This window comes from Theobroma cacao, chromosome 1, assembly GCF_053813885.1.
Source record: "Theobroma cacao isolate CCN51 chromosome 1, ASM5381388v1, whole genome shotgun sequence".
Taxonomy (NCBI): Eukaryota; Viridiplantae; Streptophyta; class Magnoliopsida; order Malvales; family Malvaceae; genus Theobroma; species Theobroma cacao.
In genome coordinates, this window is record NC_142639.1 from 12092227 (window position 1) to 12113547 (window position 21321).

Here is a 21321-nt window from a genome sequence, read left to right on the forward strand (position 1 = left end):
CAAGAAGGAAGCAAGCAAGAGCATGTGAAGTTGTGTATCAAAGAAATGGACCACTCAATGTTTACGATCTTTCCCTAATACTAGTGTTTTTTATCTCTCTCTTTCCCATGTGATGTCCCTGTACTCTTCTGCTTGGGACCCGCATTTCTAGCCTTTCCCCTCTCTTTATAGCTCCCCTTCTTCCCTACATCAGCGCCGAGCCTTACTCCTCAGTCCTCCGCCCCCTCTATTTTTCTTTTCCTCGCTGCTGCAGCCTGCTCCCTGATCCTGCCTGCTGCTGGCTGGGCTCCTCTTCCCAATTTTTTCCCTTCTTTTTCCCCTTTTCAGATTCTCAATATCATTCGAGGCCCACTCCTCGATAAAATCCACTATATTTTACTTCTAAATTTTCAGGTCCATCTGATTAAATACGTGATCATCAACAACATATCTACTTTCGTAAGCTAGTTATTCAGAATTGCAAACAAAGTGTGAAGATAAGGGGTCACCTGGGCCCCCACGCCACATTTGCCAAATCTGAAGACCATGATCAATCAGCATTGCTAAATACTACGACCATAATCATTACCGTTGATTCCTTCCCCATTACCCACATGGAAAGGGCAAAAACCAAAAAGCAAAATTTAAGTCCTGAAGCTTTGGGTTTAGTTAACTGCCTAGCGTTGTAGGCTGCAACATCATCATCATTGCACCGCCGAATTAGATCACTAACGTCCGTATCAAAATCAATATTCAGCGTCATCTCAATTCAACTAACATTCCGTGCAGCGACGACAAAACCGAACGAATCAGACAAAATAAGAATCAAATAAAGATCAGACAAATATCACCACATTCCATAAGTGTAATTCTAATGCAAGTCAGATGACGAGCAGAAAACAGTTGCACTCTTTTTTCCACTACTAGAATGAAATTACAGATAAAAAACAAAGACTTTAGGAATTTACATTATAAAACAAAATCCACAAAAGGAAGATTAAAATTAGAAAGAAGGAAAAAAAAAAAAAAAGAAGAGACAGGAGGGATACATAACAATCATCATAGCCTCCTTCTCACAGCTCATCAGCTTCATGAGTGAATCAATTTTAATTAAAAAAATAGAAATATAAAAGCAAAACGAGGATACTCCCTAAAAACCGCATCCATGCCTTTTGTCATCATATATTAATATTAATAGTAATATAATATATAAAGATTAAAATATAATTAATATTTTAAAAGATATGAGGTAAAAAGGTTTGGAGTATACGAAGTGTGTTGTCTTGCTTGTTGCTTTTTCCACTACAGCGCTTTCTCATTCCTCTGACAGTTAGAAAATTCCAAACGGACTCCACCTGCATCATAATAAGTTGTCAAAAAGAAATAATTACAAAATATCACGGACCAAACTTTCACGTGCTAGACACGTATCTACATAATCTGCTCCGTTAATTTAGTACCTACGCGGTTAAAACGACGACGTAGCTGGTACAGGACACGGGTATCTTTAGAGATTACCACGTCAGCATTACAAATAATAAGCTTAAAAATTTAAGGGTCCATGGAATTGATTAGTGTGACAATGGGACCCATAACCATCTAAGGCTTCGATGTTTTGGCCATCATTTTCCCGGCGTGAGAGCGACATTATCACAACTCGGATAATCGAAATCCTTCATGTTTTAGTGCACTTTAAGCACATCTCGATTGCTGACGTGGCAAGCTAAAGTACCAGAAATTATAATACCTAAGGACGATAAAAGAAGGGGCAACATCGTACTTTTAACGCTACTGAATGGCGCTAAAATAGAGGACAGTTACTCCATGCGCTAACGAGAAATTTCTTTGAATAAAACCCTAACAAAAATCCTAAATTTCCAATTATATCCTCATAAAAGAACATACCTTTGTTGGCGGGGGTTAGTATCTTTTCTGGTTATTCCCTCCTAGTCCTGCTGAAAATGCTCTTGAGTCTACTCCCAGCGAGTCTTTGAAGCGCCTTCTTAGCTCCGGATACTTCCATTTCCGCCAGACTCTGCAAATGCTTATTAGCTCCGGCAGCCACCAGTCTCTTCCTACAACCACCGCTTCCTCCGCTTAACACTGCCGTCACCACCATCAATGGAAACTTCTTAGAAACAGCCTCATTCTTCGGATCCAACATCTGCACCAATCTCATCACACTCTTCTCATCCCTAACCAACTCCTTCCTATTTGATCGCACAGTCAACAACGAAACAATTGCTTCCGCCGCCGCGTCTTGTAAGCCCACTGGCTTTGGTGATTCCATTAATTTTACCAAAGAACCCATACAACTAGAAATTGCTCGCTTGTTTCCATCAGTAATTGACAAATTTGATAACAAAGAAGCTGAAATCTGTTGTAAAATCATGTTCCCGTGCTTAATAAATTCACCCAATTGGATAATAAAGGCCGTTGAAGATGATAAAATCCGTGAAACAGAATCTGCGACCGACAGTGAACTGATTGTACGGAGAACATGCTCGATCGTATCTGAACTTGATAAATCTTGAATCAAGTGCATTAATCTCGGCAATCCTTTTTCCTGTATAATCAACGCGCGAAAATATTCGCCCGAAGAAGCGAGAATTGAAATGCAATTGGCTGCCTTTTCTTGTGCAGCGGTGGTACCGGAGACTAATAACTGGACTAAAACAGGAATCGCACCTTCTTCACCTAAAGCCATTTTCATATCTTCCACGGAAGCCACGTTTCGAAGAGCGCCAACCGCGTGGGTTTGAGTTGGTTGAGAACCAGATCGGCAGGCTTCGATTAAAACCGTGATGCCGCCATATGCTGAAATTGCCCAGGCGTTTTCGGGATCGGCCGTTATTGCCTCAACAGCAATCGCGGCTTTTTCTTTTAATGGAATGGAACCTGTTTCGAGGATTCTTAACAAAGGCCCTAATCCTCCTTCTTCGAAGACGATTTTTCTCGAATCTTCGCTCGAAGAAGTCAGCATCGACACTGCTAAGACGGCTTGTTCTCGAATTAAAGGTTGGCTGTTAACGTCGAGAAGACCAATCAAATAGCCAACGTTTCCTTCTTTAGCAACCAAAGTAGTAGACTTCTCGTCGTTGTTTAGAAGCTGGAGAAGTGATTCTAGAGCTTTCTTTTTGAACTCGATACCACCAATCTGAAGTCGCGTAAAGAGATCCCTGATGAAAAAACCTAAATCATCTTTATCAGAGTCAGGTCCCGGGTGAGACAAAACGATGGCGTTTGATTGGTGAAGAACGCCGGATCTGAGAAGCAAATCAAGGTCATGGAGATGGTTGGAGAGAGAAGACGAAGCCATGTCGAGGTCGCTTTGCATGAGGAGTTTCCCCCCAGTAAAGGAAGAGAGAGTACATTGATCGGAGAGAGCTTTCAAACGTTGGAGAGTGGAGAGAAGCGAAGGGAAAAGCGTGTGAAGCAAAGAGTTCTCGTTCCAGTGAGGAGATTCGGAGATTGAGGAGAGAGAGGATTGGAGGGAACAGAGCTTTGATCGGAGGACTTGCCACCGCCCGACGAAAGATCGGACGGTGAGGGAAGAAAGGAGGAGGATAGAGAGTACGCTCGTGATTAAGTCGAGAAGTGTTTGCGGTGGTTGAGATACTGATTGTTCTGACGGTGGTGGAGGTTGTGGCGGTTGCGGTTGTTCAGATGGATGCATTTGAGGTTGAAGCCCGGATTAGGAACCGGAAATGTTAGGGTTAAGGTGAAATGGCAAAAAATATGAAAGAGACAGGGTTTGCTTGGGGGGAAAGGAAAGAGAAGGAAATGGAGAGCAGGAGAGAGAGAGAGAGTTGGAAAGGAAAAGGAGTTTCTCGGTGTGAGAAGCCTTGGAGGCGAGGGAACTGTGTCTTGAAGAAGTCACGAGCTGACTGGTTGGGTTCCCGGCTTGGGCTTAAGTCAGCTACAGTACGTTGACCGAAATCTTCTCTCAAAGACTCTCTGCCACGTCACATTAGGAAAACATTTTATGCATTAAAAATTTTGGATCTACTTAAAGTAACGTTTTTATACAAATGTTGACTTTCTTGACAGAATGAGAGGGTTGACTGTTGAATAAAATTTGATTTTTAGTAGAATCAAAAGTTTCCAATCTTAATATTCCCAGGTATTAAGGACATTTGATTGCTTTCTTTTTCTGTAACAAAAACATGATCAGAATTTAAGCGGTGCATTCATCAGAGAAACTTGAATCATAATCCGTGATGGGTGATGAGAAGTTGAGTATGAATACTGTGGGCCTCAAATTTGGCAGGCAGGACGTGCTTAAGCATTGGGGATTTTCTTTCCTTTTCTAATCCAAACAATTAAGAGATAAATCCTTTTTTTAGGATAAGAACTTTATAATAAGTATAAGCTAGTCGGATCAGATAATTTAAAATTGGGCAAAATATCTTATTTTTTAAGTTTTAATCAAAATTGTATAAAGGTATATTAGTTTTCAAAATAAACATCTCGTCTCAAAAAAATATTTTTCACTTGATACTTAAGTCCAGCTATTAATCAACTGTTAATATTTTCGTCAATTTACTAACATGATAAGAGTAAAAAAAAAATTTTACTCTTGATTAATTTTTAAAATTATTATTATATACTTTTATTATTTTTTAATTTTTTTTGAAAAAAAAAACCTCTCAATAAGGGGAGCCCTGATTTGGCGCTCCCAAGGGAGCCCAATTTGGTGCTCCCTTCTCTTATGAGCACCGGTGGATGTTTTTTTTTTTTTAATTTTAAAATATAATAATAATTTTTTAAATTTATAAAAAAAATATTTTAATTTTTTCTTAATCTCTATTAATAATATTTGTATTTTTGAGATAAAATGTTCACTTTGAAAACTAATAAACCTTTTTGAAATTTCGACTAAAATTTAAAAAGTGGGGATATTTTACCTTTTAAAATATGTAATTGACACAAAACAAATGTTTTTGTTTCATTTAATTATTCAACAAAATAAAATTTAAGGCTAAATACAATCGGTTAGTCTTACTTTGGCCTTTTGTTTTTAAGAAAATAAATTTAAATTAAAATAAGTCATTATTTATTATTAATAGAAAGTTGTTAGCTTTGGAACTTGACTAAGATTTTGGCGGGCTATACATTTAATAGAAGTCAATGACAATTTGATGTCAAGGTCCAACACACTTGGTTGTTAGTGCAGATATGATACAAGTTCAATAATTCATCCACACAGAAGACTATTGTTATCTGATCGTGGGATAAGCATAAATTTAATAAGCTTGGTCTTTAGAAAATATAAGCCCCCTTTGCTGCAAAGATCAAAATTTCAAATATTATTGTCAAATTATCATACTTTATATCTCAGAATTATAGAAAAAAGAAAGAAAGTTGTTTTATTAGTTGCGGTAAATTTAATGACATAATAATATAGGAAAAGTTTTGAGCAGGAGTACTGGAGTGTGTCATTCTTGAACTTCCCAATGATGCATTTTTCTAGGCCCCGCTTATGCCAGTAGCTGTCTTGCTCGGCAGTTGTCTGAAGGCTGATTAGGCAACAGCTAGCTACTTCTTTCCCTCTTATTTACCCAGCTAGTATTTATTGTCACGTAAATACTCATTCTTAAATAATAACTTTATATAAATATAAATATAAATATAAACATTTTATTTTATAAAAGTTAATTTCATTATGCCTTAAAAAAACCCTTGTTTATTTTTGAAAGCCCACTGTGAAAAATTAAGTATTATCCCATTTAACAGTTGTAACTACTTCTTAATTTGAATTTTTCAATTTTTATACGATGCTACTACATACAATTATAAATATTATTTCTATAATAATAATAAATTATTTGAAATGACAATGCTCTTTTTCTTTCATTTTCAATCCTCATTTTTCTTAAAACAATTATTATATAAATATTATTTGAACATGAATATAAATTCAATCAATCATGATGTGACATAACACGATATTGAAATTTATCATGTTGCATATACATGTTCATGTATTTATAATAATAATAATAATAATAATAATTTGTCATGTTAATTAGAAAAAGTTGTGAACTCGTATATACTAACATGACATAAAAACAATGACAAGTTGGATCTTGATTAGTTGGCTTACAACTAAAGTGATAGAAAAAGTCTACAAAATTTTAATTAAATCTTATTTTATTGCTCGTAAAAATTTTTAAACTTCACTTGATAATGTATAAGTTAATAGTCTTAGTGCATGTTTGGCCTAGCTTTTTTTCAGCTTATCTACTTTTTAAAAGCAAAAGTCAGACAAAACATGATTTTTTGATAAGCTTTTTTTTAAAAACAATAAATTTTTTTTAAAAACAAATTTAAAAAAAAAAGAGCTTAAAAAAAATTTCTTCTCTTCTTTTAAAAATATAAGAGAAGTTTTATTTTTGTTTCAAAAATATCCTCATTTGTTAAAAATAATTACAATATTACTCTCTAAAAAAAATACCTTCTATAATAATTTTAACAAAAATTATAATTTATAAAAAAAAATTTACCAAATAACTTTAACTTAATTTTAAAAACTATTATTTTTTATAAAAGCTTGATAATAGTTTTTAAGTTAGAAAAAAATCAAGCCAAACAAGCTCTTAATAAAAAAAGAAAATATGTATTAGTTTAATTTTTATCATTTATTTTTGTTTATTCTTTTTTATTCGTTTTTCAATTTTCTTTCTTACCAATCATATGAGACTAAAATGGAGGGGGAATGAATTTGTGGGGCATGAAGCATCGATGCATGATTTTGCAGATTTAAAATGTTTTGGTGACATTTTAGCAAATGAATGTGGCGTAGGAATCAAGAGTGGGAACTGTACAATTGCAGAGGGCCCAAATCCAAAATGGGTGGGCTATTACTGATAAATGAGGTCCAATTGTTGGAAGTTACACCGACCTAGCACGCTCAATAAGACCAATTTAATTAGTACTATATTTCAACGTATTTATTAATGTTTTTTAGAGGAGGATTCCATATTTCAGTAAGTATTAAATATGTATTCATCAACTGAAAAATGAAATTTCACTTCATTTTTGTCGGTTACACCTTCAGTATTCAATTGCCCATTTGCACCCAATAAAATTTGTTTGGTCCAGCTTCAGTTCACCACTGTAAACAGATTTTTAATTTTAAAGATAATGAATTAAAAAGAAATGAAGAAGAACCCAATTCCATAATTTTTATGTTCAAAATTTAGAATTGAAATTTAAGGACCAGCAGTAAGGATAAAGTTCAACAGTTAAGCTATCACAATAGATATTTATGAAGGCAGTTGGAGTTGATTTACTCCAATTACTTGATAAGGTATAAGGTAATAAACATTAGTTGTTTGCAATTTTTCTTCATGAGCGAAAAAAGAACACAGTTTTTTTTTTTTTGAAAAAAAGAGGGAGAGAGAGAGAGAAAGAGAGAGCATAAATAAATAAACAAATGATCTACCAAAATAATTAATATATAAATGGGAAGGGTTACTTAGGGGAACGAGAAAGTTATGAATAAATGATATTTAATTTAGAGAAAAATACAAACTCATCTTAAATTTTTTGAAATCAATTAATTGGCCTAATAAATTAGACAATTACTTTGTGTATTACTGTATTAGTATAAACATATAATTTACTTAAAAGTTATAGTGAAGAAATTTATACTACTTTTTTTTATACATATAAGGAGAATATGGTAGAGACTATGACGGTTCAAGTCGTAAGTATAGTCGGATGGGATTGATTTGAAGAGAAATTATTAATTTTGTCTTCTAATCAAAATTTAATGAATTTTCAAATGTGTAAAGAGAAAATGGAATCTAGAAGCGCCAACAAAGACTGAACGCTAGAGCGGGCTTCATGCCTCTGAACTGATTTTTGGAGCCGACGGTGGAGAAATAGCAACGGATCTTTTTAACTGGCCCCACTTGTTGGGCCTTGTAAGTAGTTTCAGGCTCAGGATGGGTGAACAAATATTGGGTTTATCTACCGATTATTTGATTGGTTATATGTGCTTATTATTTTTATTTTCAATTTTTTTTCTTTTGTTATCTATTTTCAAAATTAGTTAGAAAATAAAATCACTTTTTCATTTTCCTTCAAGCTAAGAACATGTTCTTTTTTAGTACAAAATTTATATTATAACTTGATAATGATATAAGTCTTGCAATAATTGTATATAAAATAGTAGTTTAATAATTTCAACTCTTTTATATATCAATTAAAGTTTTAAACCAAGTCTTTGTATTAATTTTTTTTGGAAGATTTAAATCCAAATATTCAAGAATAATTTGATAGAGTTATAAGAGTCTTAACTAAATTATTACTTAACACAGTAAAAAAAACCCAAGACTGAAATATGGTGTATACTCTCTCATTTTTAGGATAAATGACTAGAAGTTAAACTCGTATCCATAGGAGAAGTGAAATGAGAGTGTGTGTGCTATGGCTAAACCAAGCTTGTTTTTCCGAATCCAGTGTCGACCCCATCTGCCCCTTTCGTTACACGTTAGATGGGCTTAAATGGCTAAACCCCTAGAATTTGTTATGAACACACCCCCTAAAACCCCACGACTCAGCACTCAGCCCAGGGCAGGCAGAGCTTCTAGAAACGCAGAGGCAGCATCCCAGCGTCGACGAAGAAGAAGAAGCAAAATCAAATGGTGAACAAAGCATGGAAGATCATTCCAAGACCTTTACTAGAAACAATCCTCAACAACCACGCCCAACACCACCGTGTCCCTCAACCCCTCATTCTCCACGGCCCCCGTGGCGTCGGCAAAACCACTCTCATCCTCGACCGTAACCTCCCCCCAAATTCACTTACATTTCTCTGTACCAGCCTTTTTTTTTTTTTTTTTTTATGTGAAGTAAAAGACATTCACTTTTCCTTTTTGTTTCCAGGTCTTCTTGGTGAATGGAACAAAGGCCCCCATTTAACCGGCTACGTAGACTTCGCTCAATCAATCAAAGACCACCATCCCAATTTCGACGGTTCGTTTCCTTGGACCTCTTGGTCCACCTGTGACCTACCTTCTTTATCTAACTGCCGAACCCAACTCGAAAACTGCCTCGAATCAATGGCTTATAAAGGCATCAAGCTTGGAACCATTAGCTCTAACCAAATCTTCACCACACTCAATAAGTGGCACGGCCTTAACACCGCCCTTCGCCGAATATTAAACCGAAACGCTTTTAAAACTGCGTTTTCTGATAAGGTTTCGGGCTCGGGTTTATGGGATCGAGCGGTTTTTGCGTTATCTGCTCGATCAAATGCTGAGGAGATTGATGGGGTTTTGGGGTTTGAAGAGAAAGGGAAGAGTTTGTCTATTGAAGAGGCTTCTTATTTTAGGGAAGCGATTGTCGCATTGAGATTGGCTAAGGAGGTGATTAAGGTGCAGCAAGGGTGGAGAGGTAATGCCATTGCTGATTTGAATAGGAGTGGACGGTTTTCAAGGTCGCTATCAAATTCATGTACTGATTGGCCTTGTTTGTTGTTTGACTTGCTCTCTCAAGCTGCTGAGATTGACCATTTTCAGGTAGTTTGTTAACTAGAAAATTTTGAACGAACCTCTTTATTGCATTTAAGTGGTTTGTCAATTAATCATTGTTTTGTTTTACATTTGGCAGCCTAAGTTGGTCATAAATAATATTGAAATTCTTCGGAATGCAATGTTAACGGATGACTCGACAGTGTGTGGATCAATGTATCATGACAGTTTGATCTGGAGAATAATTGCTTTAGGAGCAAATGAGCGATGTCTGCCTGTTGTACTCGTGACATCAGATAGGTTGGGACTATTACTATTTAGCCATGTTTTCTATTTATTGTTGTTTACTTTATGCTAAATATTTCTATTTTATGTAAGTTTTAAGTTTAAACTTTTCAATTTTCTTCCTCAATTAGCTGAAATATTGCTCCTTCCAAAACGCTGAAGGGCTAAGTTCAGGATGCACATTGTCTAACAGCAATAATTTTGAGCAATGTTTAGTTTCAAGTGCCTTTTTGTTGTTTAGCTCAATAGTTCAGGGAAGTAGTGCCAAAACACTCAAAATGTGTTACAATTTCAGAATTACAACTGTGATACAATTCTTGCATGCTGTTGTTTGATGGACAATTTTTACGTTATTATGACATATTTCAGTTAAGGGAATTATAGGCTTTCTTCCTACTCTTCTTTATTTTTTGGAACCTTTACAATGCTTAGTTTTGCATATTTTTTTATGTGCCTTTGAACTTTAGAAACCTTTTACTCTATTTCTATCTTTTTTACTTCTAACAAGTAACAAATAAATTATTTTTTCTCAGCTACTATTCATATCAAGCTTTCATGGATTTTGGGTTTCCAGATATATTCATCTCTCGTGAGGTAGTCAGAAAATTACATATGATACTCATGTCGCACCAATATGTGTGCACACACACAAACACATGGAGATACACATCCATAAAACATTTCTGTGTGCATCAATGAATGAACATGCATATATGCATAATGCATTTATGTGTTTCATTTCATTGGCTTTTAAGTAGTGTGTTTTTACCTTCATGTTTCAAATATTTTCAGAACAACTTTGATCACACACTTTAGTATGTATATAACTGGATGGTGCTGGTGCATTTTAATTACTTCAATTTGTTTGATTTGCAGACCTTTGGTTGGACTCCCCAAGAAGCTAAAATGCACGTGGTTTCTGATTACTTCACTCATGCAGAGGTGAGCATTGATTTGTTAATAGAGAAACATGATGAAACCACCATAATCAGGAAAGAAGGAAAAATTAGAGCTCAAAGCCCCATCAAATTTTATGTTTAGTTCTCAATAGTCTGTAGAGGACATCTTTTTCCTTCCAAACCATCTATCTGCATCTGGAATTACAGACATTCTAGGCAACTTTTAAGCTTACCTTGATTTGGAATGCAGTGGATGGTGATCGATGATGTGCTTGGGCCAAACCCTCGACATCTTTTTGAGCTTTATGTGCTCAAACAAAGCAATTATTACCAGAAGTAAGAAATGTTTCATGTTCAGTTTGTTGTATTGTTATCTCAAATCTCATATTGGACACTATAGTGGCTTCAAAAACTAGATGTTGAAATTTGTTTTTTCCAGATAAAGATGATGATAAAAGTGTGTGGTTATGGTTATCCAGTGTGTTTGTGGTTGTTGAGTCTCATTTTATCTCAGTTACTTCCTGAGCTGTCTTTTGTTATTGTAAGATTCTAACGCTCTCATTGCAAGGATGAAAAAAAATTGAATTTAGTAAGAAATTTTCTGTGTTAACATTTTAATGTGGGCCTGTCATGTTGAATACAACTATTCTATGCACTGTAGCATTTTGTTAAAATTTGTTTTCTTCAACGATAGGTTGATGGACAACGAGGCAAGTACGTTTGAAGACATAGTGGATGCATATTTAGCATATTTGCAGGTAAACTTCATGAATGAAAGCACCTTTCATGTTATTTCCTTGATCCTTTTAAGCACATATGCTATCATTTTTACAAGTCAATTTGTCAGGATTGATTAGTATTCTGGCATTTCGAATGTGGATAATTATACAAGAGGAACAGTCTAAAAGAGTTATGATTTATAGTTTTTACATGATTTTGTAATCGCTGTTTTTCCCTAGTAGATATTTGTTGGTAACTGCACTTCATTTTTCACTTTATTCATGGATAAACAGCTGGCATACCATAAGCTATTCTAACCTGGCTTGTTGACTATTCTTTTTATGGGTGATTTTATTGAATTAGTTTTTCAAGATTTTAATATGCAGTTATGTAAAGATATTTGCACACAACGTTATAATAAAGGAAAGGTCTATTGCCATTACTGAAGATGGTGTCCTTGTAGTTTGTACTCTGGGTTCAAGTCCAAATTAGTGCACTTGTGGGGCTTGGCTTAGCCTATGGGTTCAGCTTGGCTTGAGAGAAAATCTGTGGGATCTAGGGCTCTCTCTTTAGCTCCCCAATATGTATAGAATGATCAGCCCCTGTGTGCCCTTTTTGCTTAGTCCCACACCTCCTCATGAAAATAAAAGAAAAAACCAATGACAACAAAGGTTGGTTGTACAGCCTGGTTTGAGCTCAATGCTCTGTTGCTGTCTTAGATTCTTGGCAACAATCATTTCTAGGTTAATTTGATGAATCCTTCAATGGATAAAGCATTGATGCATTATAAATGAACTTGGTTCTTGAAAAATCTTACAAAAATATTAGAAGTTAATAACATTCAGAATTTTAATTAGAAGACTTATGGTACTGTTTATTATTTTGGGGTTTGCTATTTTGATGTTGTGATGTTAATATTTTTCTTTTAATTGATTACTTGGGCTTTCGTTCAATTGTGCACCATTGCTATCTTACATTCTCTGCAATAATCATTTTTAGGTTACTGTGGTGAATCCTTCAATGGAGAAAGCATTGATGCTCCTGCAAAAGTTTGCCGATGATGCACGAAGTGGAAAGATTTTAGATGATAGATTACGTTTTGGTGCTCCTTGGAGACATCCTCCTTCATCCAAGGACCATACTACACGCTTGGAATGGGCAAAGATTCAACTAATGGATTTTATTCAATCTCTAGTTAACACAGAATTTGGTGTAAGTGTGTCACTTAGCACTCGCACTGCTTTGAAATATTTGTTCTTTGGTGCTTAATTTTGTTGGAATTATTGTGGCTGTAAATATGGGAATACCTAAAATAATCTGTTTTTTTTTTCTCCAAATTTTGTAGTAAATTTCCATTTCAGGATTATGCTTCCATTTCTTTATTGATGCTCTGAACTTTGTTTTTCACTTTTCGATTTTTGGTCATGATTCTTATTTTTGCCTCAAAAAGGCTGGCTTCAACTTCATAACCAGATTTTTCCTGTTCATTGCTAGTAATTCTCTGATTTATGAAAAGCATCAGGCAGTGGAAACTTAGAATGTCATCCTGTTAGACTGCCTCTTGCAATTTGTCACAGATTTGTATCAATTCATCTGTATGCATAGTCTTGTTTAAGTGCATCACCATAATATGAATAAATTTCTTACTTTAGGTGCTCAATTTGCTATACAACTGTCATTCTTGAAAATTGTTGATGCTTCAAATAATTTTGTTTTTCCCCCTTATCCGTATGCAGATTAATTATCTAGCTGACTGTAGTCTAGAGATTTTGGATGATCCTGCTGCTGTTGCATTAGTGGAGGTATTTCTTCTTTTTGCTTTCACAATTTTGTTGCTTTTACAATTCTCCCTGGCCTTCAATTTGAAATTCAAGGATAGTGTTAAATCTTTTAGCCACATCCAACTTTCTCCAATGACCAAAACTTGCAGTGGAATTCAGTCCCTTATTGCTTTAAAATCTTGCTGTACTGATGGTAGTATTTGATTTATTAAACTCTTTTGCCTAAAATTTTTTCCAAATGTTATGCTGAATACATGTATTGAAAACTTGATATTGTAAACAGACAGCACACTGTAATTATCTTCCAAAACTGATCTTGTGTGGCTTTAGGACCCATATTTTTGTGTGCATGGGAAATTAAATCCATTCTCTGCAAAATCTCCCTTTCTAGGTTGGCTTGCTCTATGCTCAAAGGGATCCTTCTTTCATTCGCCCCATCTCTAAAGGTATTCAGAGGTGTCTTGTAAGATGGTAAGTGAGAGAAACTGCCACAAAAGGGAATGGGATTGGTACATGCTCATGAGGATCATATGCTCACATGTTCTGATGTTGGATCACAGGCTTGTCCAGGAGCGGATGCAATTGAGTTACCGGAACTTGCTTCAGTATCTTTGGCAGCGAGTTATACGTGGTCGTAGCTACCGTCATTTGATGCTGCAAGAGGGCTATAATAAATAGAACGTAGGGTAGGATGCGGCATATCTGACTGAGTACTAATCGATTTTATTAAGTTTCTTGAATCCATTAGGAGTTAAGATGTAGTTCTCATGTCATGGAATAAGGAATTATAATCAGATTCTTTTGTTGCTTTTTTTAAATACAGTTTCAGGATTCTTTTGGCATGGGCATGGTTCAAAGTTCATATAAAATGTAGGTAAATTCCATTTTATTTCTATGTGCGATTAGTTCATGGTTCACTCATCCATATTATCAATCAAGGGCACAATATTAAGTATTTATAGTCAAGCATTGGAGGTCCTGTTATCTGCTTGATTTTGCTGAATTCTTTTGTATGTTAGTTGGAGTCTATTTCTTTTTATCTTATAACAATTCCTTCTAACATGGTTCATATATGTTCAGCACTCAATGGACTTAAGCCTTATTTTCTACAAGTTCCTTTTGTAATTTTCTATATTTCCTAAAATTTCTATTTGTCAGTTTTTACAATGTAGGGGACCTTTGGTAAATATATGAAGGCTTAAACAGAATTTTGAATATATTGTAAGATTTACTTGTCCTTGTTAGATTTCTTGATGCACTTTTGAGATGATAGTTAAAAATCATTTGTATGGCATTTAAAACTTTGTGTATATTTGTGCACAATATACATGTATAATGACTTTAAGCTATGAGCTATATTATGGAATGCTTTTTTGAGTTAATGAATGTGAAATAACTTAATTCCTGTCTTACATTACAGATCTTAGTTTCCAGCAAAACTTCCCTAGAATGGTGTTGAATTGGTTTTTCCATGTATAGGTTGCTCATGAAGCATGCCTGCTTTCTTCTATGGGATTGACAATGTGAACTTGACTCAACAAAATTGTAGATACATTTGCCACCAGAGATGTTTTTTGATATGTAACGAGGTGAGTTTTATTGCCATCATTCTTGTTTTAACAAGGACACCTGATTTGGATAATTTGAAGGTTACTTTTCTTCCACACTATGCCTAAGTGGACAACTTGACAGCAAAGAAGATAATAGGCAAATTCTACATCTTTTTCTTATGTGAATGGTATAGGACTTTTATTTTTCCCTTAATGTCCTAAAACAATGAATCATCCATAGTATTTATTTCCTGTGTAGCATCATGGGTTATCTAGACAGATTATGTTCCTTGAACTATATCTTCAATTCTTTATGCTTCTTGTTTGTTTTTTTTTTTTTTTTTTGAGAGCAATGCTTTATGCTTGTAAGTGCAAAGAAAGTATCTAAACCACTGCTGTGTCCCGTTTCCTGCAGTTGATCACTTAATGATGGCAGCTTTAGATCCTGCAGTTGATCCCTTAATGATGGCAGCTATAGATGATCGTGTTGCAGAGATATATTTATGCTGAACCATTTTTGAGAACACTCATATAGTGAGCATTCTCGTTCAATATTTATTTGTTTCTGTTCCTATTCCATTGAACATTCCATCAAGTAGAACACATTCATTTTAGGGGGTTTCTCATGTTACGTGATGATAGCAGAGAAAAAAAACGAACGTTTGCAGGCGGCTATAGTGATAGTGATAGTGATATGCCTCCTGACTAATAACTAGAGGGAGGTTGGTTGGTAGTTTATTCTTTTATGTTCTTTGATCAAAATGTGTAGGGAAGGGGGGAAGTTGATCTCTTCTGAGCCTTCATCCAAAGAATTTATGGTCTGAAATCGAACTTTAGTATATGCAATTATGCATGGTGAAAAATAGTATGGGTCCATTGAAGCCACTTGGTATGGGCCCTGGAAGATCCAAAGTCGAAAGGACTCATGATCACTGCATGTTGCTGCTAATCATTTATTCTTTTCTCAACCGCCATAAATTTAGAAAAAGGAAAAATCAATGTGAGGCTACTCCTATAACTTAGACTAATTATCGGGAGAGGGAGCCATGAATTTATTAACAGCTGTTGCGTACCTAACTCATGATCGCCGCATTTCATGGCTTTTGACTTTGTGAAGCAAAAAATTAGAATCGTATGTCCTCTGATCTCTTTCTCAAAGACTATTTTAAAGTTGTTCTTTGCATGTCCTCCTTTTCTTTTTGATAAAAGTATTCCCCCTGCCTTTCTTCCTTCTAAGATGCATCCATTGTAAAGCTAACAGTGGCTAATTGAATGCACCTGCGGTTGCCGTCTTCCAATTCTTTAAGAGCAATGGCAACAAGATAACAATTAAACATTAAAATTTTGAAAGTCCTCCCTCGTGTCTATATATATATACATATCCATGATTGCTAAGCTCTATTGACCGACGACCCATAATTGTCCCAACAAAATGTAAACAGGCTTAACCTTAGCCATAATTTAAGAGCAGAGTAATTGAAAAAAGAGAAAGGTCTCTCGAAGGGTGCAATATTTTTCTGAAAAGCGTCCGGACCCACAATTTGTAATGACCATCCGGCAAACTGATCATGAACTCAGAATTTCTCCATTCTGACGCGGTTTCACCATACTGCCACGTCTCTTTTATATTCACTTGTTTTCCACTCACTTAGTTTCAGGTTTTGGTTCTTTACAATTATTTTTCTTCCAGTTTCTCACTGCTTAATTCTTTTGGCTGCCAAGCTAATTTCAAGTAAAGAAACATGTCTTAGCTCAATCCATTAAATTAAATTTCCTTGGTATTTTTCTCCGTATTTTATTTCTTATTTACTCTCCAAGTTACATTTATTATCTCTGCATCATGCTAGATACGTGGAGGAAGAGTGTTGGATCTTTCATGCATAATGCAACGTTCCATTCAATTTCTGCATTGCATTTATTCATCTATGAGTCTTTCTCTGTTCTTTTCGTTTTTCCTTTTACATTTCGGTTTTCTTTGATTAGTAATTCAAACAGCGACTGATTTGAACTTTGCATCTAATCGATTATATACATATAGAAAGCAAAAGCAAGGAAAAGGAAAAACAAGAAGAGAGGACGTTGTTCAAGCAGGGCAAAAAATGGAGAGCATAGTCAGAGACAGGAGAGCAAGTTGGAAGAATCTGAAACAAAGGCTAGGATTGAAGGCTATGGGATGCTGCGGAGCCACCTGGAGTCCCAGAGCCAGAATTTCAACCATATCAATCCTAGAAGAAGATGAAGATGAAGAAGAAGAAGCAGCAGCAGCAGCTGCTCAAAGCCAGCAAGTGATTATCAGTAGGAGTGGCAATGTCGTAAATAATCGTATTCAGAATCAAACAGAGAACAGTGCCAGCACCCCGCTTTTGGTGGGCCAGCAGCAACAGCAGCAAGTACCCACAGCAGGTTCGGGAATGAACTTGGCAATGGCGCTAGCGGCGGAGCGTAATTTGCGGACAACCAACATGGGTCCAAGTCCCACGGAGGTCAAGACGTTGATGAGATTGATTGAAGAAACGGACGGCGTTGATTGGAAGAAGAAAAGGAAAGACAATGTCGTTAATGTTGAAGGTGTAGGAGTAGGAGGACTAGGAGGAGGAGGTAGCTGCGATTGGATGTGCTGCGTGTGCATGGAGAGGAAGAAAGGAGCGGCCTTTATTCCATGTGGGCACGCATTTTGCAGGGTTTGTTCCAGGGAAGTGTGGGTCAACCGGGGTTCATGCCCTGTCTGCAACCGTTCCATTCTCGATATTCTTGATATTTTCTAGATTTCAGAGTTTTCAGACCCTCTTTGTTCTTGCTTAAGCTTTTCGCTTTTCCTCTATTTATTTTTCGTGGTTTTCATGGAGATTCCTGAAAATATTCTTTGAGGGGAATTTTACCTGCCATGTAAGATGAAAACAATACGACAACACTTTCAAACTGGTTTTGCTATTTTGGCCCACTGGCTTTAGAAATGTTGACTAGAAGAACCAAAAACATTCTGTTCGCATTGAGGAAAACAGAAGAATTAAGGCAGAGACAATCTTTTTTAATGTCTAAAAAAAAAAGGATAATTTCATATTGGAAATTAAAATATAAAAAAAATTAATGTGATACTTATACTAAAGCACTGAAAAAAGTTATAATTTTTTTATTTTATACATCAACATACTTTAATATCTAAATAATTAATTAAATGTGATTGTCAAATTAACTATTCTAAAAGAAAAAAAATTAAATAAAATATTTTAATTTCACATGAAGTAATTAAAAAGAAAGCTTATAAACTTTGACGTTGCACATTCCACTGTGTTAACATTTTGACAAGATAGTAATAATCTTATGACAAAGTGGTGTCAAAAACGGCCTAACTTAGATCCAATTTAGATCAAACATCTCTAAATGGAGATAGATATGTAGGGTGGCTGACGATGATAAGGGGTTGCCAAATTACATGTGAAAAAATATCACGCCAAGCATTTTAAACGAAATAGATAAAATGTTTTAATCCCATATTTGATAGATAGATAATTTTAAGAAAGTTATAAGTGTAGATATTACACACTCTATCAAATTAACTTTTTGAAAAAAAAAAATACTAATCTTATAATATACATGTCAATGGGGGATCAAAACTCCTCATTTAGCTTAAAAAAATTTCATGTCACATTCAGTGTCTGATCTTGATAAGCGCATGGCAGTTAAAAAAAATTTCAAAATTTTAAATTTTAATATTATAAATGTTAAAAAAATAAAAATCCTAATTTTGATTATTATTTCTTTCTGTGATTCTTTGTTATTCTTTCTTTCCTCTTTCTTCTTTCTCCTTCGATCCATCGTCCATCGGTGGAATCCAATCATTATTTGATTAGACCTAGCTAGAAGAGGCCTGATTCGTCGTCAGAAGGGTCACCATAAAGTTTAAAATCAATACTCCTTCTCATAAAATGTTGAATGAATCGGATGACGGAATCTTTTAAAGAAATTAAACATGTTCTCTTGAATCTTGAGGTGAGGAAAAATTTTCTAAGTCCTACCAAATTGTTGAGAAGATTTAGGAAATGTTTTCAATATTTAATAATAGGTAAAAGAAAGATGAAAGAATAAAAGCAAAAAATAAAAAAAATTAAGAAAAATATAAATAAATATGAAATCAATAAATATTAATTAAGGTTAGATTAGGATAAAACATGATTAATAGATATCGTTTTTTGAATGGGCATTGTGGGTCCTAATACTTTGTTCGTGTGTAATCGTTTTCAAAACCCTTGTTTTGTTTCACAAAATGAAATTTATCATTTTTAATAAAATTAAATTAAGTTTAGAATTTCATTAAAAATGATGATTCAAATATATAGTCAATCACACTTAGACAAAAAAGATTGATGATTATTTCTTCATTTACTTTGAGCTATTGGGTTCCTAAACTTGCATGTCAAGCTAATTTAATTGTATTTTTATAAATTATTGTATATATAAATTTAAAATTATTAAAAAAATCATATCAATATGATCCAAAATGCTCCAAGAGTCCAAATGATCAAACATGTGTAATAATCTAAACCTAATTACATCTAACTCGAAACTAGTAATAACTCAAGGATTGAAAAACCCGAGTCTAAATTAACTTGACCTATATATCTAGCATGATAAGATTTATGACTCGAGATGACTTGATCAACCTGGTTGCCACTTATACATGAGGATTTAGATAATTATTAGAAACATACTTATCCATACGTCACATTTTTGTTTTAGGAGAGAGAAAGTGAAAGAGAGAAATTTATGGTGGAGTTTGCTGTTTTATTAATCCCAATGGAATATAATTTGTTGAGCAAGTTATTGCTAAATATTAAATTGTTGGGAAGATAATCAGTGACAGTGCTAGAGTTTTATGTTTGAAAGGTAAAAAAAAAAAAAATACGATGTTTGTAAGAACAAAATTATAATTTTTTTTAAAAAATAAAATTATAAAATTTGAAAAATAATAAAAAAATTATTAAATTTTAAAATTTGAAAAGGGGTGGGGACTTACTAATCCCCTCCCTCGTCTCTGAAGATAACATTACAACATTTGTTATAAATAAAAAATATAAATTAAAATATTAAAAAAACAACATTACAACAGTTAGTTTATAGGTGATGTTAGTTTCAAGAATTATTTGTGCATCAAAATGTAAGTTTAATTCACTTACATGTCAAGAGGTGTTTGTGGGTCAAGCAAGGCCTATCAGGCTTTCTTTGTTAAGCTTGAGCTCGACAGGACTCGCCATTTAATTCTTATTATTAAATGATAAAATGTTATTTTATTTGATATTTTTAATTATTATTGTTGTAATAATAAATACTAAATCTTATGGTGGCAAGTAGCTATTATTGTTGGTGTATATCCCTAATTTGTGATTTTCCCCGTTTTGATATACAACCGACTTTGTCAAGTACCGATATTTGGAGTCGCAATATCCAACGGTTTTGAATGTGTCACGCACTATCACGTGTTGAAATAATGGTGCACCATAGTGGTCACACCTTCGTTAATGGGATTGTAGACCACAATGTCAGCACTTTGGACTCGTCTGGCAATTATTTAAGGCAAGCTTAAAGGGCCTTAAAGCCTTGAAGGCCTAATGGGAAAATGGAAAAAGATTTAAGTTCAAGGCTTCGAGATGGGCTTGATTTAGAGTAAGGCCTGGTAAATTTTTATTTATGTATATGTATATAGTCCTGAATAATAAATGTAAGAAAAAAATTACGTAGTTTTAGTATTAGAATATCAAATTGGGCAGTTTTGGAATAAGAAAATCCAATCATGTACATTACATAAATAAATTTAATTTAAGGTAATTTTTAACAATACAACTCCAACAATTAGTTTTTTCCTACTCAAACTATAAAACTTTAATTGAATATTAATTAATAAATACTAATTTCATACTACTAAAAAGAAAAAGAACAAGCATGAAATAGCAAAAGATTTGATTTCCACTTTAAATTTAGATTTCTTTTATAAAAAATGTGATATATAATTGATGTAACAAATCCTAGAAAGGCAAGAGCATGTAGGCAATATAAAGGAGAAAGAGATAAGAGAGAAATAAATTCATTGGACGTGGTTGACCAGAAGGAGGTGTCGTAAGGAATAGGCCAATCGGTAACAAAGACCATTTCAAGGTTGGTTTGGTCCCGTCCCACTAGTATGGTATGGGGCCATGTTAGGTTAGGGCGTTAGGCTCAATTTTATCCGATATGGCCCAATCAGAAACATGTCTCTATCGCACTTGACCCAATATACAGTAAAAGCATACACAATGGCCCATGGGTGTTGCATTTTCCTATCCATGAATTCATTTATTTAGCTTCAGATATTAAAGAACGGTTCAATTTAGATATTAAATGCATTTTCCTAAAATGAAATTTTAATTATAGCATCGAAAAGAATCGTCTTTATCCGTGTAATCTAAAATCGTAGATATACCAAAAAAAGATTGGTTCAATAAATGTTTGACATAAAATCAAAATCTTATTAGTTGTTTATTTCCTTTTAAAAGGTAAGTTGGGACATATGATCCGTAAATTAGGACTCGCGGGAGCCTGAGTTAATAGGGTAATACTCCGTAAGGGAACAAAATGAACCATGGAAAAACTC

The 21321-nt window shown here is 34.4% G+C and overlaps 3 protein-coding genes across 21 annotated transcripts; 2 read left to right on the forward strand and 1 right to left on the reverse strand.

The window, feature by feature from the left end:
- Positions 1–865: 865 nt before the first annotated feature.
- Positions 866–3799, reverse strand: LOC18612355 (ARM repeat superfamily protein). The gene is made up of 2 exons (XM_007049116.3): positions 1885–3799; positions 866–1334 (listed from the first exon to the last, which is right to left on the reverse strand). The coding sequence occupies exon 1, from the start codon at positions 3653–3655 to the stop codon at positions 1916–1918; it is 1740 nt and encodes a 579-aa protein (XP_007049178.3). The 5' UTR covers positions 3656–3799; the 3' UTR covers positions 866–1334; positions 1885–1915.
- Positions 3800–8399: 4600 nt separating this feature from the next.
- On the forward strand, positions 8400–15695 carry LOC18612356 (uncharacterized). 17 transcript variants are annotated; one of them, XM_018122494.2, is made up of 15 exons: positions 8400–8772; positions 8875–9509; positions 9601–9761; positions 10280–10340; positions 10623–10688; positions 10896–10981; positions 11340–11403; positions 12365–12577; positions 13102–13167; positions 13538–13617; positions 13707–13856; positions 13970–14020; positions 14305–14367; positions 14626–14735; positions 15112–15695. In XM_018122494.2, exons 1-11 carry the CDS (start codon positions 8631–8633, stop codon positions 13822–13824), a joined length of 1692 nt encoding a protein of 563 aa, XP_017977983.2. In that variant the 5' UTR covers positions 8400–8630; the 3' UTR covers positions 13825–13856; positions 13970–14020; positions 14305–14367; positions 14626–14735; positions 15112–15695. The 17 variants fall into 17 exon arrangements, with proteins under 17 accessions (XP_017977983.2, XP_017977874.2, XP_017977915.2 ...); XM_018122385.2 differs by having other exon boundaries at positions 13970–14016; XM_018122426.2 differs by having other exon boundaries at positions 13707–13832.
- A 493-nt stretch (positions 15696–16188) lies between these two features.
- On the forward strand, positions 16189–17637 carry LOC18612357 (uncharacterized). Of its 3 annotated transcripts, none has more exons than XM_018120382.2 (2): positions 16189–16354; positions 16735–17637. In XM_018120382.2, exon 2 carries the CDS (start codon positions 16796–16798, stop codon positions 17459–17461), a length of 666 nt encoding a protein of 221 aa, XP_017975871.2. In that variant the 5' UTR covers positions 16189–16354; positions 16735–16795; the 3' UTR covers positions 17462–17637. The 3 variants fall into 3 exon arrangements, with proteins under 3 accessions (XP_017975871.2, XP_007049182.2, XP_017975864.2); XM_007049120.3 differs by having other exon boundaries at positions 16353–16428; XM_018120375.2 differs by lacking the exon at positions 16189–16354 and adding an exon at positions 16364–16474.
- Positions 17638–21321: the final 3684 nt, after the last annotated feature.